General features: G+C 33.0%; 1 protein-coding gene, 1 long non-coding RNA gene and 1 pseudogene across 3 annotated transcripts; 2 read left to right on the top strand and 1 right to left on the bottom strand.

Annotated features, from left to right (window-relative positions):
* The first annotated feature begins 7,504 nt into the window (after nt 1–7,504).
* LOC106454980 lies at nt 7,505–9,421 on the top strand (annotated as a pseudogene).
* A 1,943-nt stretch (nt 9,422–11,364) lies between these two features.
* LOC125593425 lies at nt 11,365–17,482 on the top strand. Its single transcript, XR_007329332.1, has 2 exons — nt 11,365–12,434; nt 16,447–17,482. It is a non-coding gene; the product is annotated as an uncharacterized LOC125593425 (long non-coding RNA).
* LOC106454981 (NAC domain-containing protein 26) lies at nt 16,089–20,636 on the bottom strand. Of its 2 annotated transcripts, none has more exons than XM_048770049.1 (4): nt 20,013–20,636; nt 18,030–18,232; nt 17,665–17,936; nt 16,089–17,213 (listed from the first exon to the last, which is right to left on the bottom strand). In XM_048770049.1, the coding sequence occupies exons 2-4, from the start codon at nt 18,187–18,189 to the stop codon at nt 16,437–16,439; spliced, it is 1,209 nt and encodes a 402-aa protein (XP_048626006.1). In that variant the 5' UTR covers nt 18,190–18,232; nt 20,013–20,636; the 3' UTR covers nt 16,089–16,436. The 2 variants fall into 2 exon arrangements, with proteins under 2 accessions (XP_048626006.1, XP_048626007.1); XM_048770050.1 differs by lacking the exon at nt 20,013–20,636 and adding an exon at nt 19,854–19,983.
* Nucleotides 20,637–20,845: the final 209 nt, after the last annotated feature.

The raw sequence follows: 20,845 nt of genomic DNA, 5'->3' as shown, positions 1-20,845 counted from the left end.
AACTGCAACACCGAAGGAATAGTCAAAACCAACAAAGAACTCCCTACTGAACCTTCACACGACTCCATACTCCGCGACAATCCATCAGCAGCCTTATTTTCACATCCAGGTTTGTAAAAGATATCAAAGTCATAACCCAACAAACGTGTAAGCCAGCGTTGATACTCCATATTCACTTCCTTCTGTTCCAAAAGATACTTCAAGCTTCTCTGATCAGTATGCACCACAAATTTCCTACCCACCAAATAATGTTTCCACTTATGTACCGCCATCACTACTGGCATTAACTCCCTCTCATAAGCAGGTTTAAGCATCGCCCTTGGAGTTAAAGCATAACTAAAATATGCAATAGGATTCTTATCTTGCATAAGCACTGCTCCCAAACCAAATCCAGAAGCATCAGTCTCAATAATAAATGGCGTGGTGAAATCCGGTAAAGCCAAAACAGGAGCAGATATCATAGCTGTTTTAAGCTTCTCAAACGCCTGCTCTGCCTCTAAAGACCACTCAAACTTATCCTTCTTCAACAAGTTAGTCAATGGTTTCGCCAACAACCCATAATACCACACAAATCTTCGATAATATCCTGTCAATCCAAGGAACCCACGCAACTGTTTAACAGACCTCGGTATTGGCCACTTTCTCATAGCTTCAGTCTTCGTTAACTCAGTGGCCACTCCATTCGCAGAGATAATGTGTCCCAAATATTCCACTTGTTGCACCCCAAAGACACATTTCTTCTTATTAGCCAATAAATAGTTGTCCTGAAAAACCTTCATCACAGCCTCCAAATGTTGAACATGCTCCTGAATCGATTTACTAAACACCAAGACATCATCAAAAACACCAAAACGAACTTGCGCAAGAACGGCTTGAACAATCTATTCATCAAGGCCTGAAACGTGGTTGGAGCATTAGTCAAGCCGAAAGGCATAACTAAAACCTCATAACGACCCTCCAAAGTTCGAAAAGCTGTTTTTGGAATATCCTTCACCACCATTCTAATCTGATGAGAGCCAGACCGCAGATCGAGCTTCGAAAATATCACAAAACCATGCAACTCATCCAACAACTAATCAATAACGGGAATGGGAAATTTATTAGGCACTGTGACACGATTTAAAGCACGATAATCCACACAAAAGCGGTGGCTATTGTCTTTTTTCTTCACCAATAAAACCGGACTAAAGAAAGGGCTGTTACTCGGCCTTATGATGCCCGCTTCTAACATCTCTTTAACCATCTTCTCCATCACCAGTTTGGTTGTATGTGGGTAACGGTAAGGACGAACAGAAACCGTTGAGACACCCGGAAGTAGCTCAATCGAATGTTTTGTGCCTCGAAATGGAGGAAGTTGTGTTGGAAGAGCAAACACCGAAGCAAATGCCTCCAAAACTCGAGCCACTTCTGAAGGAACTTCTGGGACAGTTGATGAAGCTTCTGCGCTTGCACCCATACCTCACCATCCAGTGAAGCAAGTGAAGAAAATGGAGACGGTGGCCTGAATACAGGAGGAGTACAATCCCCACACAATGTAACTCTCTTCCCTTCGTAGACAAATGAAAGTTCATGTTCCTTCCAGTCCACTTCACATTTGCCAAGAGTTTCAAGCCACTGAATGCCAAGAACACCATCAACTGATCCAAGTTCAAGAGAGATGAAATTCGATGTAAAATCAGTGGAGTTAAGCTGAAAAGGCACGTTTTAACATACTCCCAAGCCTTTCGCGATAACTCCATAGCCAAGTAATACATCAAGAATGCTATCAGTAAAAACTTTCAGTCGCAGTCTCTTCACAATATCAAGGGAAATGAAATTGTGGGATGCTCCACTATCGAGCAGTAAAATCATCTCATCATTGTCAATCTTGCCGCTAAGCTTTGTTGTTTTAGGAGAACTGATTCCCATATACGCATTAAACGACAATGTCTTCAACTCCAGTATCACCACTCCTACTGTTGGTGCTATCTCTTCTTCATCCTCCATTAACACCTCCAATTCCATTCCATTAATAACTGTCATCGCCCGCAACTCCCTGTTTGGACAAACCGCCGCATGAGCTCGAGACCACTTAGCTCCACACTTAAAACAAATTCTTTCCCTTCTCATATTGTCCAATTCCGCATCAGAATACTTCTGTCGAGGACGTTGAGCTCCTCTACTACTGCCCACTGTCTCTCGATTCTGTTTCACATCCACCACGACATTCTTCTGTTTCTCTTGATTACTCTCTCCATTATTATAACTCGTAAAAGCTTTAGCCACCGGTTTCTGCCAAGCACGCGAACCTTGTGTTGATGTACTCTTAGTCTCACCCACTACCTTGGAAAAAACACTGGTTTCCATTCTCAACACCGCAGCAATGTAGTTGGCCAAACCTTTAGGATCCTTCATACGAATTACTTCCTTCATTTCCAGCGAAAGACCATTATAAAAGATTCTCTCCAAGTGATGATCTTCTAATCCTGGAACTTGCGGTGATAAATCCTCAAATTATGAAACATAATCTGCTACAGACCCCGTCTGACGTATATCAAACAATCTTGTTTCAGGTTCAACATCAATTGACTCAGAGAAACGCAGCACCAATCCCTGTTTAAAATCAGTCCAATCACTAAAACCATCACGCTTCATCACCCACGAGAGCCATTTCTTCACCGCTCCTCGCACACATAAAGGAACCAAATCTAGTCTAGCTTCATCAGAGTAAAGCCCCAACGTGAAGAAATGTTTAATATCCACCAACCACTCATACGTTCTCGATCTATCACACGAAGGCATTTCCACTTTACGCAACATACTATCTCTTGTAGCTAGATTCAAATCCTCTGATCGATGACCTAACGATTCATCCCGATTTCGTTCGAAATTAGCTGATTGGACCTGAGAATGAAACGGCGACGACTCCGCTTGTTGCGTCGACTGAATCAACGGCATCTTCCCAACTGCCTTCGTTAAAGCATGAATCGATGCCGTGAGCTCTGAAACATCTTGTTGTAACGAATAAAGCGTCTCGTTCGTCGTCTCATGCGCATCCTTCAACCTCGTATAAGCTCCCCTTAGAAATTCAATTTTTCCCTTCGCCTTCTTCTCCCGATCATCATGTACCTCCGAGATCCTCGATTGCGCCGGCGAACCACTCGGCGACATCATCATCGCGTTGAATCAAACTTTTTACCGCACCAATGATAGATTTTCGATGCCGTGAAGTGTAACACTCAAATGTAATCGTATATAATTCCAAATGCAAGTACAATAGATTGTATCTCTCTCTCTCACAAATTTCTCAACAATTGTAAACTCACACCTCAAGATCTCATCACGATCTTGAGCTCAGACTCATGGCGTCTAAGGATTTACAACAATCAAGCATAAAGAGAAAAGCAACTCCACTTTCTTATTTAACTACGATCATTCTTCATTCTTCAAACGGCAAACCCTCTGCTTCCTCCCGAGTGTTTGATTTCCCTCCAAATGATTTGAAACTCGCCACCTCAGCCTCAGTCTTTAACTTATTTCTAAAATAAGCCCTTTGATACTTATCATATTCATGGTGACGGAGGAAAGCTTCTAGCAAATCAAATTCTTATTCTTGAAACATTTCAAACATATGTTCTTCTCGGCCACTAGACTTGGTAAGGATTTAATTTATGATATTTTCCTGCCCATGATTCCTATGCTGCAACATGATCTGATGTTTCATTCGTAAGACACTTGGAGAATACATAGTCAATGGAAGATGCAAGGTTATTCAAATACAAAGTAACACTTTGTGGAAGATGGAAGTCTTTTACTTTTCTCTTCTATGCTATCTTTATATCCATATTAAGATGCTAAAAGAACTGATTTTTCCTTTTTTTCTATGAGCTGGTGCGTACGGTAACAGAAGAGACTTCACAGAAGCAACAATACACATCAACAGACCCGACAGAGAAGGGCATCTCTTCTTACCTTTATAAAGAAAAATTGACTCTTTAATCTAATTGTTGTGTACATAAATAAGTAAACTAAAAGCTCATGTTTATTCTTTTGTACAGATATGAAGATAAAGGAAAAAAAAAGTATCAATGGATTGAAGAAACAAATGTATAAGACTGCAAATAATATATGATTTGTGTTCTAATTTTTTTTGTTTTACTTATTTGACTAATTAAGATAAAAAAACACTGAATAATGTTTTAATAAATTATATATAGATGAACTATTTTTAATGGAAGGATAAATATATATTATCCAATAGTCCACCAAGTAAACAAAAAAAGAAACAGATGTCAAAAAAGAAAAGAAAAGAAGAAGCAAACATGCAAGTATATAACTATGCATAACTACTTTGAATAACTTATGTCAAAACAATTAACATATTCAACCAAACCCAGCAATTGATAAACGCAGATTATTTAAGTGCAACGAGCATCACAACCTCAGGAGAAAGATGGTATATAAGTAAAACCTCCGAGGACATGTAGTTTTGTATTAACAAATTACCCACCAACTTAAACAACACAAATAATTCAGTCTCAACACAATCAAACAAATGATTCTGCTAATAATTAATACATAACCAAAATAGATTTAAAAAGATAGTTTAAAAAAGATATAAAACGATTAATTAAAACTTAATGATGCTACAGAATATAAATTGAGTTTAATGAAAAGTTTAACAAAGAGATAATAGTTTAGTATAAATTACACATTATTTAAACATATTCAAAATAAGTAGAGAAGTCTATAGGATTGGAAATGAGAAAAATAACAATAAAATAATAGAAATAACACTTAATGGTTAATACATAATCAAAATATACATTTTTCTAAAAAGTAACAATATTTCATGAATCAAACATAAAATCATGCATATTACTATCATTAAAGAATCAACACACTCCTGAATAAAGAAAAATGGCACCACACACATGAACTTTGAAATTAAAATGAATAGTTAAAAAATCGAGATGAGTGCCATTATACACACCTCTACAAAGAACACATCAGCACATAATGATAATTGATGACATAAAAGAAATCAAACAAAATCAAGTAATTACACTATACAAATTTTAAAAAAAAATATCATTCATAGAATCACAATTATATTATAATATTATACGATTTAGTCAATCACAACTTCAGCTCTAAATATCACAGCACCGTATATGAGGAAAAATCACACGTAAATAAAACATATAACCAACCCTTTGAATCTAAAACAAATGGCAATTGAAATTAAATCAAAATCAGCTGATATAAGAGAATATTATTTCATTTGTGTATGTTTTATAGGTATTATATTCATCCTAATGAGAAAATAAATTATTATTATTTATGTCTCGATTTTAAAGAATCCCTATTGTCTAATTCGCAGGTGTTAGTTAGAATGCTGCAAACTAAGCACTCACCAAGGAGATTAACGACATTTTCTATGATATTTAACATTTCAGCAGCTTCTTTAAAGCTTGCTCTTTCTATAATATTCATAGATTATGTAATGCAGAGGCTGATGCAGTGGCAAATTCAACGTTCTTATCTCTAAACTTGCCTTTCTTTTCTCGGGTAAACTTGCTTTTAGTTTAATGAATCGTAGTTCGACCAGAAAAATGTGATCATGTATAGTAATATTTGCTTGGTCTTTACCACATTATAGCTTCATTATAACAAAAGCAATCCACATTTAACTTTTGAATGAATCCGAAAAAATTAAATGAAATGTGTCTATCCAATATACATATCTCTCTTTCTAAAATTGCGAAGCCCTATATCTAATTATTACAAGTATACATATCTCTCTTTGTAAAATGTAGGACTACTATATCTAATTATTACAAATTACTAGGTTGTTTTCCGCGCTACGCGCGGTTAGTTAATTTAACAATATTGCAATTAGTTTTGTTATGTGAATATAATATATTGCAGAATTATCATATTGAAAAATGCTCTACTTTTTCCTGATTGAATGTTGTATATAGTTTTAAACATTTTTGTAATAAAATCCTTTCTATTAATTTGCCAAATTACCAAAACTGAGTTTAGAATACAAAAACAGTTCGGATGGTGCCAAAAATTGTTCTTAGTTGTGTTTCCTCTATTGTTATCTTCCGAGCTGAGCTGTAGACAAAAGATGTAGCTCTTACTCATGTACTGATACTTTTATTTTTTTTAAGTTGTTGATGATTTTTCTTATTTTGTCAAAGTAAAATGTGTAGTCTATGGTAAAAAAAAAAGAAATATTATTCTTGTAAATAAAAGTTATTAGATAATATATATAAGTTAAATTTTTATTTATTTTACCTTTATCAACTCTATTAAAATAAGAGTACAAAATTAGATTACCTTCAATTTTCCAATATATTTACACTTTGGTGCCATTGATGTATTAACCAAAGCTATATTTATGGATCATTTGCAAGTCCTTAGTTGTATCAGCTGATTCAGTTCACTACGAAGAACTTGATTAAACTGAAATCCACTCACACTATCCTATTATTATTATTGTACTTGATTTAACAAAACTGTATTAAATTGCTTTTAGAAAATCTCTATATTATATATATGCTGCCTTTATATGGCAATGTGATGGGGTTTCACTGCAGAACTTGACAGACTGAAAGCCAGGCAAGAGCTCCCTCAGAAACAGCATTTGAGTCTTGTAATCAAACTTCATTTTCACAGTTTTATCATACAGACAAAGTTTTGCCAATCGTCTTGAAATATTTACTATACCATTAGACATATTCATCCCAATTACCGAAGAGATTCCTCATCGCCACTTAATAGCTAGCACTGAATTCAATACACCAAGCTATACAAAAAATGTTTGAAACTTAAGAAAGTTATATCATAAATGACAAAAGTAAAAGTTGTAACTGATACTACTGAGTCAAAGAGATCATCATCACCTTGGCATTTATCTTGAGGAGAACATTAGTGAGATACTCATCATTTAATTTTACATACTTGGGAGGAGTAATGCACTGATTCACGGTTCCTTCATATCCAAAAGAGTTTATTTTCCAAAGACCTAAATCATTGAGAGATGTTAGTCATATCGTATGAGAAGTGGAAAAAAATATGTAATATATGTTTCAAGTGCTTAGTGTTACCATAAACATCAGAGTTTTCCCTATCTGAGAGTATACAAATAAGGAAAAAATTGAGGCACTCGGGGGTTTTTTATTCCATATCATTTTTCCAAAAAGGGTATGAATTGGAGGTTCTTTTTTTCAAGATAAAATGTTTTTTCATAACTATATAATATATATATATATATATATAAGTGATTTGATGTTGAAGTTCCTTATGGAACCAATTATAGAAAGAAAATTATCTTATTATTGAAGTTCCAACGCCCATTTTCAAGGAAATGGTCCACTCATTGCCTTCTTTCAGATGTTTTACAAATATAAAGATCATTGAGACAATAACATTAGTGACATCAAATGTTCCGTAATCAAAATGAAAATGACTATGGGAGAATCAAACCGGATCAAAAACGGCAGTCTCGTGCTGAGTATCCTGGTGTGCCTCCATGGATTGCCCACTTGGATTCGTAAATACCATGACTGGGATGAAGGGGAAGCAAGTTGAGATAGGATTCAACATGGAAAGATCAGATTGTGGATTAGATTAGGGTGAGGATCCGGGGATCCTTCTGGGAATCTTAATCCAATCCAAATTGCTAAGGATACAGAAAAATTTGCAGAAGAAGAAATAGATATTCTGATGGGATACGATGAGTTTTTGGTTAGGACGCAACGTCTTTAGGATTAATATGAAAACAAACGAATATAGAGTGATGGAAACTTAAAAGATACTTACAATTATCGATTTAGGTTTTATTTTCATATTTTGCTTTAAATGACATGGTTATAGAACAAATTGTGATTGGCTGATTTTTTATGCCTACGTGGACACCCTATATTTTGAGTATATTTGGCTTTTAGTATTGTAAGATTTCAAAATCAACAAATATAATACAAAATGTTACAAAATCCTCTAATATAAAATGTTAATACATTCTTACCCATATATCGGAATTTTATTTTATTTTAAAATAATTTTAGGAACAATGATGCCGGAGTGAAAGAAAATTAATGCATCTTCATATTTTAGACGAATATTTTATTTTTCAAGATAATAAAATTTATTAAATTTCACTAGAACATATACTAACGCCGGACTCCCATAGTAGATATTATATATATATATATATAAGAGTCTTTTATGATCTAATTAGAGTTGTGAGTAAATATGGAGCACCGAAAGAAGGCAAAAACAGACTACCTTCCTACCGACCTAACCACAGAGACACTATTACGGCTGCCTGAGAAATCTGTTGCAAGGTTTAGTTGCGTGTCGAAGCTTTGGTCATCAATCACTACCGATCCATCTTTCATCAGCTTGTTCGAAACTCGTTCCCCACGGCAGCGCCTTCTACTTTGTTTCCAAAAATATGCCAAGTTGTTTGTTTCCTCGATTCCACAGCATACTCAGAACTCGAACAGGTCATACTCTTCTTCTCTGTCATTTGATCATCATCATATAAGTTCCGAGCTAGCTCCTCATCTACCGAATCTGTCCATGGCTTGATCTGCTTTGAATCAGAAAAGCCCATAGTTTGGAATCCTAGCACAAGACAGTTCGTAACTTTACCAACTATACAAAAACCATGTAAGTCCTGGAAGTGCACAATATTGTTTTTAGGATATGATCCCATTGAAGGTAAACACAAAATAGTGTGCATTCCATTTAGAAAGACTTGTTATGTGTGCCGAGTTTTTACATTAGGATCAGTTCAAGAATCACGGAGAACAGTCAAGATTAACCATAAGCATCGTTCTAGCTGGGATACAGTTGGGCGATGCATTGACGGTGTGATATATTATCTAACTTTTCCTTGTCAGAACCTTGATTATATTGTAATGAGCTTTGATGTCAGATCTGAAAAGTTCGATATGATAAAACTACCATCGGGATTTGATGGAAATTTCCTGGTAACTTATAAGGGAAGGTTAGCTTGTTTTAATCGATATGACCATAGTAGATTCTGAATTCTGGAGGATGCACAGAAACACAAGTGGTCGAGTCAAAACTTTCTTTCACCTTTTGGTGATTGTGATGCGAGTATGGACACTGATTTGAACCTAACAGGTTTCACTCATGCTGGCGAGGTTATTTATGTACAAAAAAAGTGTAGGCATTTGTTTTATATTTTATTATATGATCCGTAAGAAACAGCTGGAGAAGATTTGAATTTAAAGGAATGGCAGGTGACAAATCCGTCAGTAATGGCCGCGTACGTAAGTATCGTCTCCATGCTTTCCCGAACCACATTGATAGTCAAATACCTTTGTAACAATTTGCTGCTGGTTTTCTTTTCCCTTTGGATGACTCTTATGCAACTTTATAATTTTCTTAATATATATTTTTTTCAGTCTTTACTTCGATTATATATGTCTTTCGTTACCAGTTCTTTGTAATTAAATGTATAAAACATGAATTGCACACACGGAAATACTATGCTTACAGCTTTTGAAGTTTAAAACATCAAGCTTTGGTTGCAATAACCAAATCCTTTTGGTCACCTAGCTACCTCATATTTGAATCTAACATGATAAGCATATAGCCCAAACATTTTCAAATTCTTCTGCCATTTTGTATCCCAACAACCAACACAAAATGTTATATCAGAGTTTGAAGCGTTCGTACCAGTTTATACTAAATGTTAACATATTTCCACTAACAGCTTTCAGAAAGTATATGTTGTTTACCAATCCGCAGGTGATAGCTTACATGTTACCTTTAAACTTAGGCCAAACCTGAAGATGCAAAGATCAAGTGGACGTTCTGATACATACGCAAATACAGCAACAAATGGAGCAGAGTCTACGACAATGAGTGCACATGCGGATGAACAAAACAAAGTGGAGATTGAGACTTGAAGAAAGGATTGCTGACCAAGTTAGAGTTAATGCGAAGACATCTTGGAGGGCAAGCATGAAGAGATGCATCTTGGAGAAGGAGATCTCACGATGGGAAGTTCCTTAAAGACTTTGTATAAGTTTTAGGGAACTTGCCATATTTGGGTAGTTAGTAAATATTGGGTAGATATAGGCCTGTTCAATATGGTAAAACCGAACCATACCGAACCGAACCGAACCGAAATAGATAATATGGTGTGGTTTTGGTATATACCATATAAACCGAATGGATATGATTTTATAAAAACCGTAGGATTTGGATATGGTTTGGTTTATAACCGATTAAACCAAATAAACCGAACAAAACCGATCAAAAGTAAAAAAATGTAAATATGTACATATTTTATAACGTCACATGAAAAATATATTTGTTATATAAGTTATTCTTTAGTTAATAATTATTACCATAATTTGAAAAACACTTAAAATATAATTAAATAACAATTCATCGTAACTGAGGCTTTTTATTTTCTTATTCTTCTTCTTTTAATCATTTTAGCATTGATTAAATTGAAGTAAAGGTTATAAATTTGATGGATAATAAGTAGAAAAAAAATTTCACAATTTTTTTCTTATTTATAAACGAACAAAGTTTCACCCGACGAAACATGACTTTGATGAACATTGAATATGGAAGAGTGGAACATTTTCTTTCATACTTCTCTTTTGTTTTTTATTTTTATTTTCAAAATTTCGAGCTTTGATTTTAATTCTAGATTTGATTATTTCATTTGAAGGTATAAAGCGTTTTTATTTTTTTGTTCTTTTATTTGAAAATATAATATATTTTTAATAAATGACTGCGATGACAATATGATTCTAAAATTTATATAATATGATCCCAAACTAAATAATTATGTTTTGGTATAAAGCCGAATAAACAGAAAACCGGCGGTATATAAACCGAACTGAACCGAAGTAAATATAGATTTAGAATGGTAGTTATATTTTACTAACCGAAATACCGAAAAACCGAAAAAACCGAACCGAAACCAAACCGATATCCGGATTGAACACCCCTAGGTAGATAGGTTAGGTTAACCGACTTGCCTATTGTGTATATATAGTCCATTACGACCTATGTATTAGGGTGGTCATTAGAATTTTATTCTTATCATAAGAGTGGGTTTCATAAGCTTGTAAGCGAGTGAAAGCACTAAGGATTAAAGGGAGAGGTTTTAGAGGTCTTGTATTCGACGACGTGTGAGCAACAAGTCAAAGGTGTCTTGATCTTGTTGAGGTTCTGTTTAAAGAGAGACTTGTAAGTTCACTTTAAAAGAATACTAGTAATACACATATCTTTGTAGAGATATTCTCCGGTGCACCGTTTGCTTTACATTTGTGCCGTAGTTCTTACATTTACGAAACCACCTGGTTACGAGTATGGAGAAGAGAAGCTTTAAAACTTAGGCCAAACCAAATGCTCATTGTGTTATGAATAGAGAATCCTAGATATAATTGTTCCCAAGACTTTACTTATTTTTTAAGTTAGACTTTATCTCCAAATTATTGTATTCATATACAAAGGAATCATTACTTATAGATTAAAACACAACGATGCATTTTTCTATTCTTCTTAATTTTTATTTTTTTACTGTTATAGACATAAAAAAAAGTCAATGGTATACGATGGTTTCCCTTGGACCGGGAGTCCGGGACTGTTGTGTGTCAATCCCAAAGAGCACGCCCAAATCATGATGTTCTTTCACAAAATTAAAATGAAATGAATTTAATAATCAGTGATTTTTATGCAATATTAATCGTATGTATTGGTTATTTAGGAAAATATAGTCTGTTGTTCTTTTCACACAAACATATTATCAAAAATAAAGTATAATTAATATTCACAACAAAAGAGATGAACTTGTATAATTTATTCATGAAAATAAAACTCGTAATACATAATATGTCTCTCCTAGCTAACTGCAAATGCAAATATATGTGATGGTCGAAAAACTCAAATTCGGTATATTAAATCTTACATATATAGTTTGAGGTTAGAATCCAAACACATGTATAAATTGCCCTGAAAAATGGTCAAAAGTATTACTTATATGATATGTGATCTTCCAAATTATGTTTAAGATATTGTCTTTTCTAATAGCTAATGACTTCGAGGAAAAAATGATGTTACCTTTTATATATTGTCTTGTCTGCCTCCCTTGAATTAAACATTATAATTAAAAATTCCTTATGACAAAGCATGCTTTTCTTTTGTTTTGGACAAAGCATGATTTTGTTATTTTCCTTTTTCGGCGGCTTGTATCCCTCTCTCTATATGTATTATGTATATTCTCGATCCAACGTGTCATAAGCACAGAAAAATTTACAACTACATTGTTGGTTCTTTAAGCCATGCATCTTTTATCTTTCACACTCATTTACATACATAATATTATCTGGGTTTCGCTCTCTCAAGCTTCTTGCAAGTTGTTTCTCATCAACAACAATTGAAATGTGGTAAGTCGTCCATCCAAATTAAACTCAGTTGGTAAATTAGTTATATGAATATTTTGGGTATATTTATAAAAATGTGTAAGTCAATTCAAATTAAACTCAGTGTGGTTTATATATATTTCATAAGTTAAAAATGCATATCTCAAATACGTTCTTGTGCGCTTATTATTTTCTTTTCCAGTTAAGGAAATGTGTTGGCAGTGTCGAATAAATTGAAAGACTTAATTATCTCTTTGATTTGGCTTTGTAATGCACATGTAACTAGTAATCCAATTGTGAATAGATAAGAGTATCAAAAATTTTATAATATTCTTTTTGGATTCACATCATTATTTTTAAAGAAAATTTAGAAACGGATAATATTTTATGTGACTAAACCAAACGAAACAAAAAAATATGAGAGACATGAATCGAGTATACATCAAGGTATCAATAAACAAACTAGAAGTATAAATTCTTATTAAAACGATATATATATATATATATATATATATATATATATATAAACTCTATAAATTAATAAACACGATAAATTAATAAATTTATCGTGCTTTAAGTTGGACCGGTGTAAAATATAACATAATTCGATAAAATAATAAGATAATATTATTTAAAAAACTCTTACGTAAATATATGGTCCTATTATATAAACATAGATAAAGCATTTTGTTGTTTTTCTTTCTTAAAAAATGAATTTCATATCTAATTTTATTTATTTTATTTTTCATTTTTATTTAAATTTGTAAAGTTTAGACATTATATAATATCGTGAATAAAATATTCTTTTCATTTTTCTAAACTAAAAATATTTAAAAATATATAAATCTAAAAAATCTCTTTAAAGTAATAACTCTATAAATTGATAAATTATTATAGTCTCAATTTTATTAAGAGAAAATTGGAAAAATATGACACTTTGAATTTTTATTTGTCACAATAGAACTTCTGATATTTTGGGCAATTCTGGACAATTTTTACCATTCTTTTATGGTTAAAATAGCAAACTAAATTTTAAAAATGTTAAAAAATATGAAAACTATTGGAAACATAAGTATGACAATATATATGTTTAAAATTTTTTTTTTTTAAGTGGAATCCTATTTTATTTTATCTTCTACCTACAGTTAGAATACTCATTCTGGTCATCTACTTAGTTTAGAAATCAGATACTAAGTTTTATACATAGATATATCTTGGGTATACATTGTAAACTAGCTTTTCTTATATATTCTAACCAAGCTATATTTCGAAACGTTATAATAAAGAAAGATGTCTTCAGTATATCTTGATAACGATATATAGCTACAACTCAATAATATATCTTATCTAGTGTATGTGCCATAACATGTTCTTCCTTTTACCTTATGTGACGCCTAAAGGAATAATAAGTTTCTCACCTACTCTAATGTATTCTGCGTAAGGTAATATACATATTCTAGGCAAATCCGAAAAATATGGAAACTTCCATCAATACTATTAAATGGAGAGGAGTCCTAAAAAAATCTACTTAAAAAAAGTTGGTGCACCCTTTCATTTAACGAATACATTTGGTCTTACCTAACTATAACTATACATGATGATTTTATTTATTAATCATTATAGTGGACCAAAGTTTTTGTTTAACTAAAGCCCAGTCGTGATGTTCATTTTCTTGGGATAATCTATTGTTTTAGCAATTTATTTTATTGGTCCATGTCTAAAAGCTATAATAATATCGTTATAAAATACAAAATCTGAAATATAAATTTATAAAACTTTAATTTTAAACAAAAAAAATTCTTCTTCGATTTAAAATGACTTTATAACATGATAATGTACAACAAAACTAAAATACAAATTCATATTAAACACTGTTTAAATATCATCATACTTATATAAGGTCTTATGGAGTCAAACAATATCAGATCCCAGATTAATGATTGGTTTTGAGTTTTGAACGAGATTTATCAGGTTTTATGTATCAGGTTTTAACTAAATCTGGGCCGTAATATATACAAGTCACTGGATTTATTGGTTTGCCTACGAGTCTAGGTTGGGTACGTAAACACTTCTAAAACTCTTAAAAACCCTACAAATGTATATTATTTGATCAGCCCAAAATCCAACAAGCAAATCTTATGTTTTACCAGCTGAACAAATGTAACTTTTATAAAATGCACACAATACAAAAATGATGTTATGACATAAAAGTGTACATACAAAATTTCAAATAAACTAACCGATAAGTTAATATAATTTACACAAAAAGAAACGTTTTCTTCTCTAATATAATACAACTTTATAACTTGATAATGTACTTCAAAACCAAAACACTAATTCATTTAAAACATTTATATTAACTGGAAAAACCCGCGCTTTTGAAGCGCGGGTCAAAATCTAGTATTCGGTTAAAGATGTATTTTCCTAATTCTACACGAAATCTAATCTAAATCTCGTAGAATATATTATTTCCTAAGTCAAAAAATCATCAAATTTGTTCTTTCCTCCACTCGAACCCGAGTTATTCAAGAGAAAATTATACACACAAACCACTATACCACATATGATTCACGCTACTTTGATACGTATACTAGCTTATATACTAGAAAGTATAATAAAAAATTTAAAACTAATCATGGATTGCTCCACGATTAATTTCTGAGTTTTGTATATATTGTATTTTCATATAATAGAGTCAAAAGTGAACGTTTAAAGTTTAAGGCGAAATCATAAAGATATTTCCGTAAATTTAAAAGTATTGGGGCGAACATTAAAGATATTTCCCTGAACCAAGAGTTTTGGGGTGAAATCGAGGACTAATTTTCAAAAAATAAAATTTTAGGGGAAAAAATAAGAAAGGAACTAATCTCAGGGGCCAAGTGTGCGATATATTAAAATTTAGCCATGTCTGTTTCGTGGTTTGGAACGTTCGATGTGGAAGACAAATGCTCGATCCATCTGGCTTGGTCCAAACGACGAACTGAACATCCGAGAGAACCAATCGAGCGATGCGTGAAGGTGTGGCCTGCTCGATTCAATGCTCTCGGGCTGTGACTGCTTGAACGGAGAAGACGAGCCCGTGCAGCGGCGGAGATGACACGGCAGTGGTGGTTCCGGTGAGAGAAGTTGATGGCGACCAAAAGCACGGTGAAGCGACGGTGGCTGCAACGACGGAGCTTGAGTCGATACACAGTTGGGACCTTGTAACCAGTGTAGATATTGGTAGCTCGAACCCATAATTGAAAGGATCGTGGCCATGGACGAAAGCTGTTGGAGATCTTCTCCTGAATCACTTTGAAATCGAACCCTTTCATTTTGTTTTAGCAAAGAGATGATTTGTGTTTATCTCAATTTTCTGAGGGTAGTGGATTGTGTTTATCTAAAATTTAGGAGTTTAGAATGAACCGATAGATTGTGTTTAGCTACCGATGAATCTCCTTCTTTTTTTACTTTATAAATTGTATTAAGAAAATAAATTAGAATATTATATATTTTAGCATTTAATTTAAGGGTATAATTGTATTTACAGAAATTAAAGTTCTAAAGAGACAAAAAAATTTAAAAAAGTATTAGAGTGAAAAACTCAAGTTGAAAGTGTCTCATTTTTCCAATTTTCCCTTTTATTAATTTATAGAGTTTTTTGCTTTAGTTATCCTTGCTACAAGGACGGGTTTCACATTTAAACCACTACTCATATGGTTATTATACAAATTTAAGGATGGATATACATTAATGATCCATACAAAGATAGATAAATATAGATGCATATATGCCTGCATACATGCATTCACGCATGCATATATCATATACATATAATACAATACTGAAACAAGAATCATCGAGAGAAAATACCATATTATTTAGGTTTTTATTATGTACAAAACCTCTATAAATCGGGGAAATAACTCCATGTTATTTCTCCTTCCAACTTATTTTTAAACCGGTCTCCACCATCATCATCTTCACAGCACTAGTGTGCATGTATATTTCACATGTATTCATCTTGAATCTTCTTCTTTTTGATCACTATTTCCAGAGATCCATCTGACAACTCGAAGAATCAAAACCAGCATGAGCATTTGCATGCTCTTCTCCCATATCGACAACCCTTTCCGAATCATTGTCCAGCAGATTCATTCCCTGATGCACTTGATAATCAGTGTTTCTTGCGTCCATCTTGTTGTTATTTTGATGAGCAGAAGCAGAAGCTGCGGCTGCAACTTCCTCGCTTAGCTGTGAAGCAACGAACTTATCAAGAACTCTCCAATCCGTACTCACTTGGTCACCTTGATCGTAACAAACAGATCTAAAACTTTGACTCCCTTGTTGCAGGTGTTCCTCATGAGTGAGATTTGATGATTGCTGCAAGTCACCAATATTTCTTGTGTTATTACCATTGTTGCTTGATCCATAAGGTAGCGAGTTGCAATTACTGTTAGGGCTCTCAAGCTGAGGAAGCTGGAGGAAAATAGATTCATGAAGATGATGATTTTGTTGTTCATGTTGTACCATGTGATTGTAATGTAGCTCCAGCTCTTGCTTGCACTGCAAGTTAGGGTTGTTGTTGAGTGTATAAGCTGAAGACGCATCGAGGCCATAAGGCAATGTCTGCTGGTGATTGTGTTGGTTATAATGATGATGATTGTGAAGAGTCCGACTTGGGGGATTGGAATCGAGCTCGGAGGCCATGAAAGAGAGCTGGTCGTCGAACCAATGAGAAGGCGAAGAATCGTAATCGCCCATTTTCCTCATTGTTGACGCCAATCTCTTCTTGAAAACCCTACACACCGCCCAGCCTTCTTCCTGCACATAAATATCACATGTACATCTCCTCAAATATAGTCACTTGTTCATATATGATTAGATATTTTTCCGGAAAGTTAACAATGCCATGTTAATTGTAGTGAAAAATGAAATATGAATTTGGATGTGGTGACAAATTTAGTAAAAATTTAATATGTAAGTTATGTGTATGATTGTAAACTTTAGTACACTTTGGATCAAAGAGGGAACATTAATGGTTCTCATTTGTTATAACATATATATGTAAGATATGTACTTTTATGAAAGTTTAACAATAGACTTTGGATATATTGCATCGGACATAGAAGTTATGTGTGTGTATTAACGTGATCACTGATCATATACGTTTTAAGAAACGTAGTCAAGAGAGATCAAACATTTGGGGCATTTTTTTTTCTTGTACAATTAAACTAGATATGATTTGAAAATGTGCTTGGATCAATATACATACCTGAGGGGTTCCATATTCATTTGTTTCTAATCGATACTCGTGCATGATCCAATCCGATTTCTGTCCATTTGGGGCTCTTCCTTTGTAAAACACGAGTGTCTTCCTCATACCGATAAGACCATGTCTTAAATATATAGACTTGTCTCTTCCAGTGGCTTTCCAGAATCCTGCTTTTGTCGCTCTATTGGTTCGAGTTCCCGTGGGATACTTCTTGTCTTTATGGCTAAAGAAGTACCATTCACTTTGCTCTTCGTTTCCTATTTTGCATAACTCTATAGTTTTACAAAGAAAAATAACAATTTAGCCTTTCTATAAATTAACCCAAGGATCATTAAAAGAGAAATGACATGATTTTCGGGCCAAACCTTGAAGATCCCATGGCTCAATCTTGTAGAGATCAACGTCTTTGATGAAATCGATTTCTATTCTCTTTGATGCAACCTTTTTCCTTAGGTAGTAGTCTACAAGTTCTTCATCGGTTGGATGAAATCTGAAGCCAGGAGGTACATGTGAAAAGGAATTCATCCTTTAATTTTTATTTTCGATCTCGGTAGGTATTGAGATTAACCTGCTTATGATATGAGAACATTGACTGTTCAATTTTCCATCAATGAAAGTTAACTTTAAGAATTGCTATAGAACGCTTTAATATATGATCTATTGATAGATCGTTTCAACTAACTTTCTCAGAAACTAACTAGGGTTTATCGCTCCATCGGACTTATAGACTATGATAAACAATATAACTTAAACATATGTGATCTAGTGATAGATCGTCTCAACTAATTTTTCCAGAAACAAATTAGGTTATGGCTCGGACTTATAGATATATGGTAAACAATATATAGTACAGCATAGCTCTCTCTCTTTTCAATGGAGAAAAAATCCAATCCCCTTCTCAAAGAGACTGCCCTTAGAACTCAAGTGAAGTCATTTAACAGCAGATAGACACAACACATGAACATTATATATATTATTTATTATACATCCATTTGTGTACAGGATTTTCCAGCTATTATATTGTGATTATTACAAGTTTGTGTCTTTATATCTTTGTGGAAACAAAAAAAAAAAAACTTTTTATATACATCTTAAGAAAGATGGAAAATATAAATATCCGATTAAGCCCATCCTGATTTTTTTTTTATAAATTGTTTAATGATATTTCTAAATATATAGGTTATTTGGATATTTTTAAGTTTTTACACATCAGACGTGAACCTACTTAGATCCAAAAGGACCCGGCTCGAAACCACAAATACTTTTAATACCAGAATGGCGCCTAATTTCAAAACTCTAAAGACCTAAAGACCGATACCCGAAAGAAACAACATGTATCCGAACGGGTATCCAAATATCCATGCATAACTGATTTTGTAAGCAAATTTAAAAACTTTTTGTTAACCGTTTTGAATTTTTATCACAGATGTAGTAATTTTATTCAAACATGTCGAATTATTATGGTTTACATTTAAAATAAATGTTGTCGAATTATTATGAAAAACAATTAATGAAATAGTTAAGAAGAGTAAAAAATGAATTAAGAAATTTAATAAAACACTTAAAAATAAGTAAGTTCTAATTTATACTTTGTAATAAATGTTGTCGAATTATTTAGAAAATATAATAAATGAAATGGTTATAAATAGTATAAAATGAAAATTTGTAAAAACCCTTTAAAATAGCTAAGTATTGTTTTATACTTCAATTTTAATAGAATCGTTAATCAATAGTTTCTTATGAACATATGATAGTTGTCAAAAGAAAAAGAAATCATATGGTAATAGACTGAAGAAATTATCCCGTCTTAAAATTCATGCGAAGAAAGTTCATATATGAACTTATTGGTATTTCTAGGCTGATCGATCATCTCATAAAAATTATTTTTTTTTCACTGGTAACGATCTTAGGGAATATATATTTTTAGTTAAAAAAAAAACGATCTTAGGGAAAAATCATCTGCTTTCATGTATTTTGCTTAGCTTGTAACAACGGCAACATTGAGTAGGATGAGAGGACAGTAAATGATGATCATCATCGTAATCATGATAATGGTTAAAAAAGGTAACAAGTTTCAAGAGAAAAAGTTAAATATATGTGGAAATATCTGACAAGAAAAACCCAAAACCCAGAGACAGAGAGATGATCAAAGATGGCGTAAAACCTTCAAAGAAAGTTAGGCTCTATACCTTAGCAAGCTCGAATACAGGCAGATTCAACTCAAACCTTTAAAAAGATCCGAGTCTTGAGTTAGATTCTACTGAATCTTCCTCTTGTAAAGATCGACCACTTCATGAAATACACTATAAAGTTAGAGCTAGAGAGAGATAGAGAAGGAGATAGCTAACCCTAAAGGAGAGGTTGTGCAAATGGAGAAGATTTGACAGTTATCATCGGGAATAGCCACCGGAAAGAGATCGAATCCCAAGAGAAAGTTAAGAAAGAGAGAGAAGATAGGGAAAGAGAAAAGAAAGTAAGGTTAAATAAAGAAAATCAGATGATGATGAAGAAGGAGGAGAAAGAGAGAAAGAATAAAAAGTAGACAACCGTGTCCTAATAATCTATACTTTTATCTCTCTCTCTATGTCATTCTCAATCATAGTCTCTCAGTGTCCTTTAACCTCAACTAAGATACTTTTTTATGCAAAAGCTTCGGAGAAATGAAAGGCGGATAAGAGGGCTCAAGCAAGATTTTGAGAGAGAGGGATGGATGTCAACCTCTATACCATCCACCCGCTCTTGATGGAGACCGTCAAAAGTGTAAAGAAAAATCTATTTCTTGACGAACATTAACTCTTTTATCACAAACACAGCATATCGTGGTGTATGCCGTTCATTAAATCTAGTCTAGAGTTATAATCTTGGCCGATAATTCATGTATATGTTATTCCAATAAAAATATCAGAAGTTCTATGGTTTCTAATATATGTTAACGATTTCAACTTTTATGATAACCATGGATAGAGAAATACCCTAAAATATCACTAAAACTCTTTTGTTCTAAAAGTAGCACATAAAAAGAAAAGAAAAAAGAAAAAATATTAATATCTAAAATTAAAAATTAATATATATTTGGAAGTTTTAATGATTAATGTTTCATATTTAGGAGGTTAGATGGGGGTTTAAGGTTAAGAGTAATTTAGTTATCTTAACCTTTAATTAATGCTATTTTGAGGATTTT

The sequence above is a fragment of the Brassica napus genome, chromosome C9 (assembly GCF_020379485.1).
Source record: "Brassica napus cultivar Da-Ae chromosome C9, Da-Ae, whole genome shotgun sequence".
NCBI classification, from domain to species: Eukaryota; Viridiplantae; Streptophyta; class Magnoliopsida; order Brassicales; family Brassicaceae; genus Brassica; species Brassica napus.
This window is presented reverse-complemented; position numbering and strand designations above follow the sequence as displayed.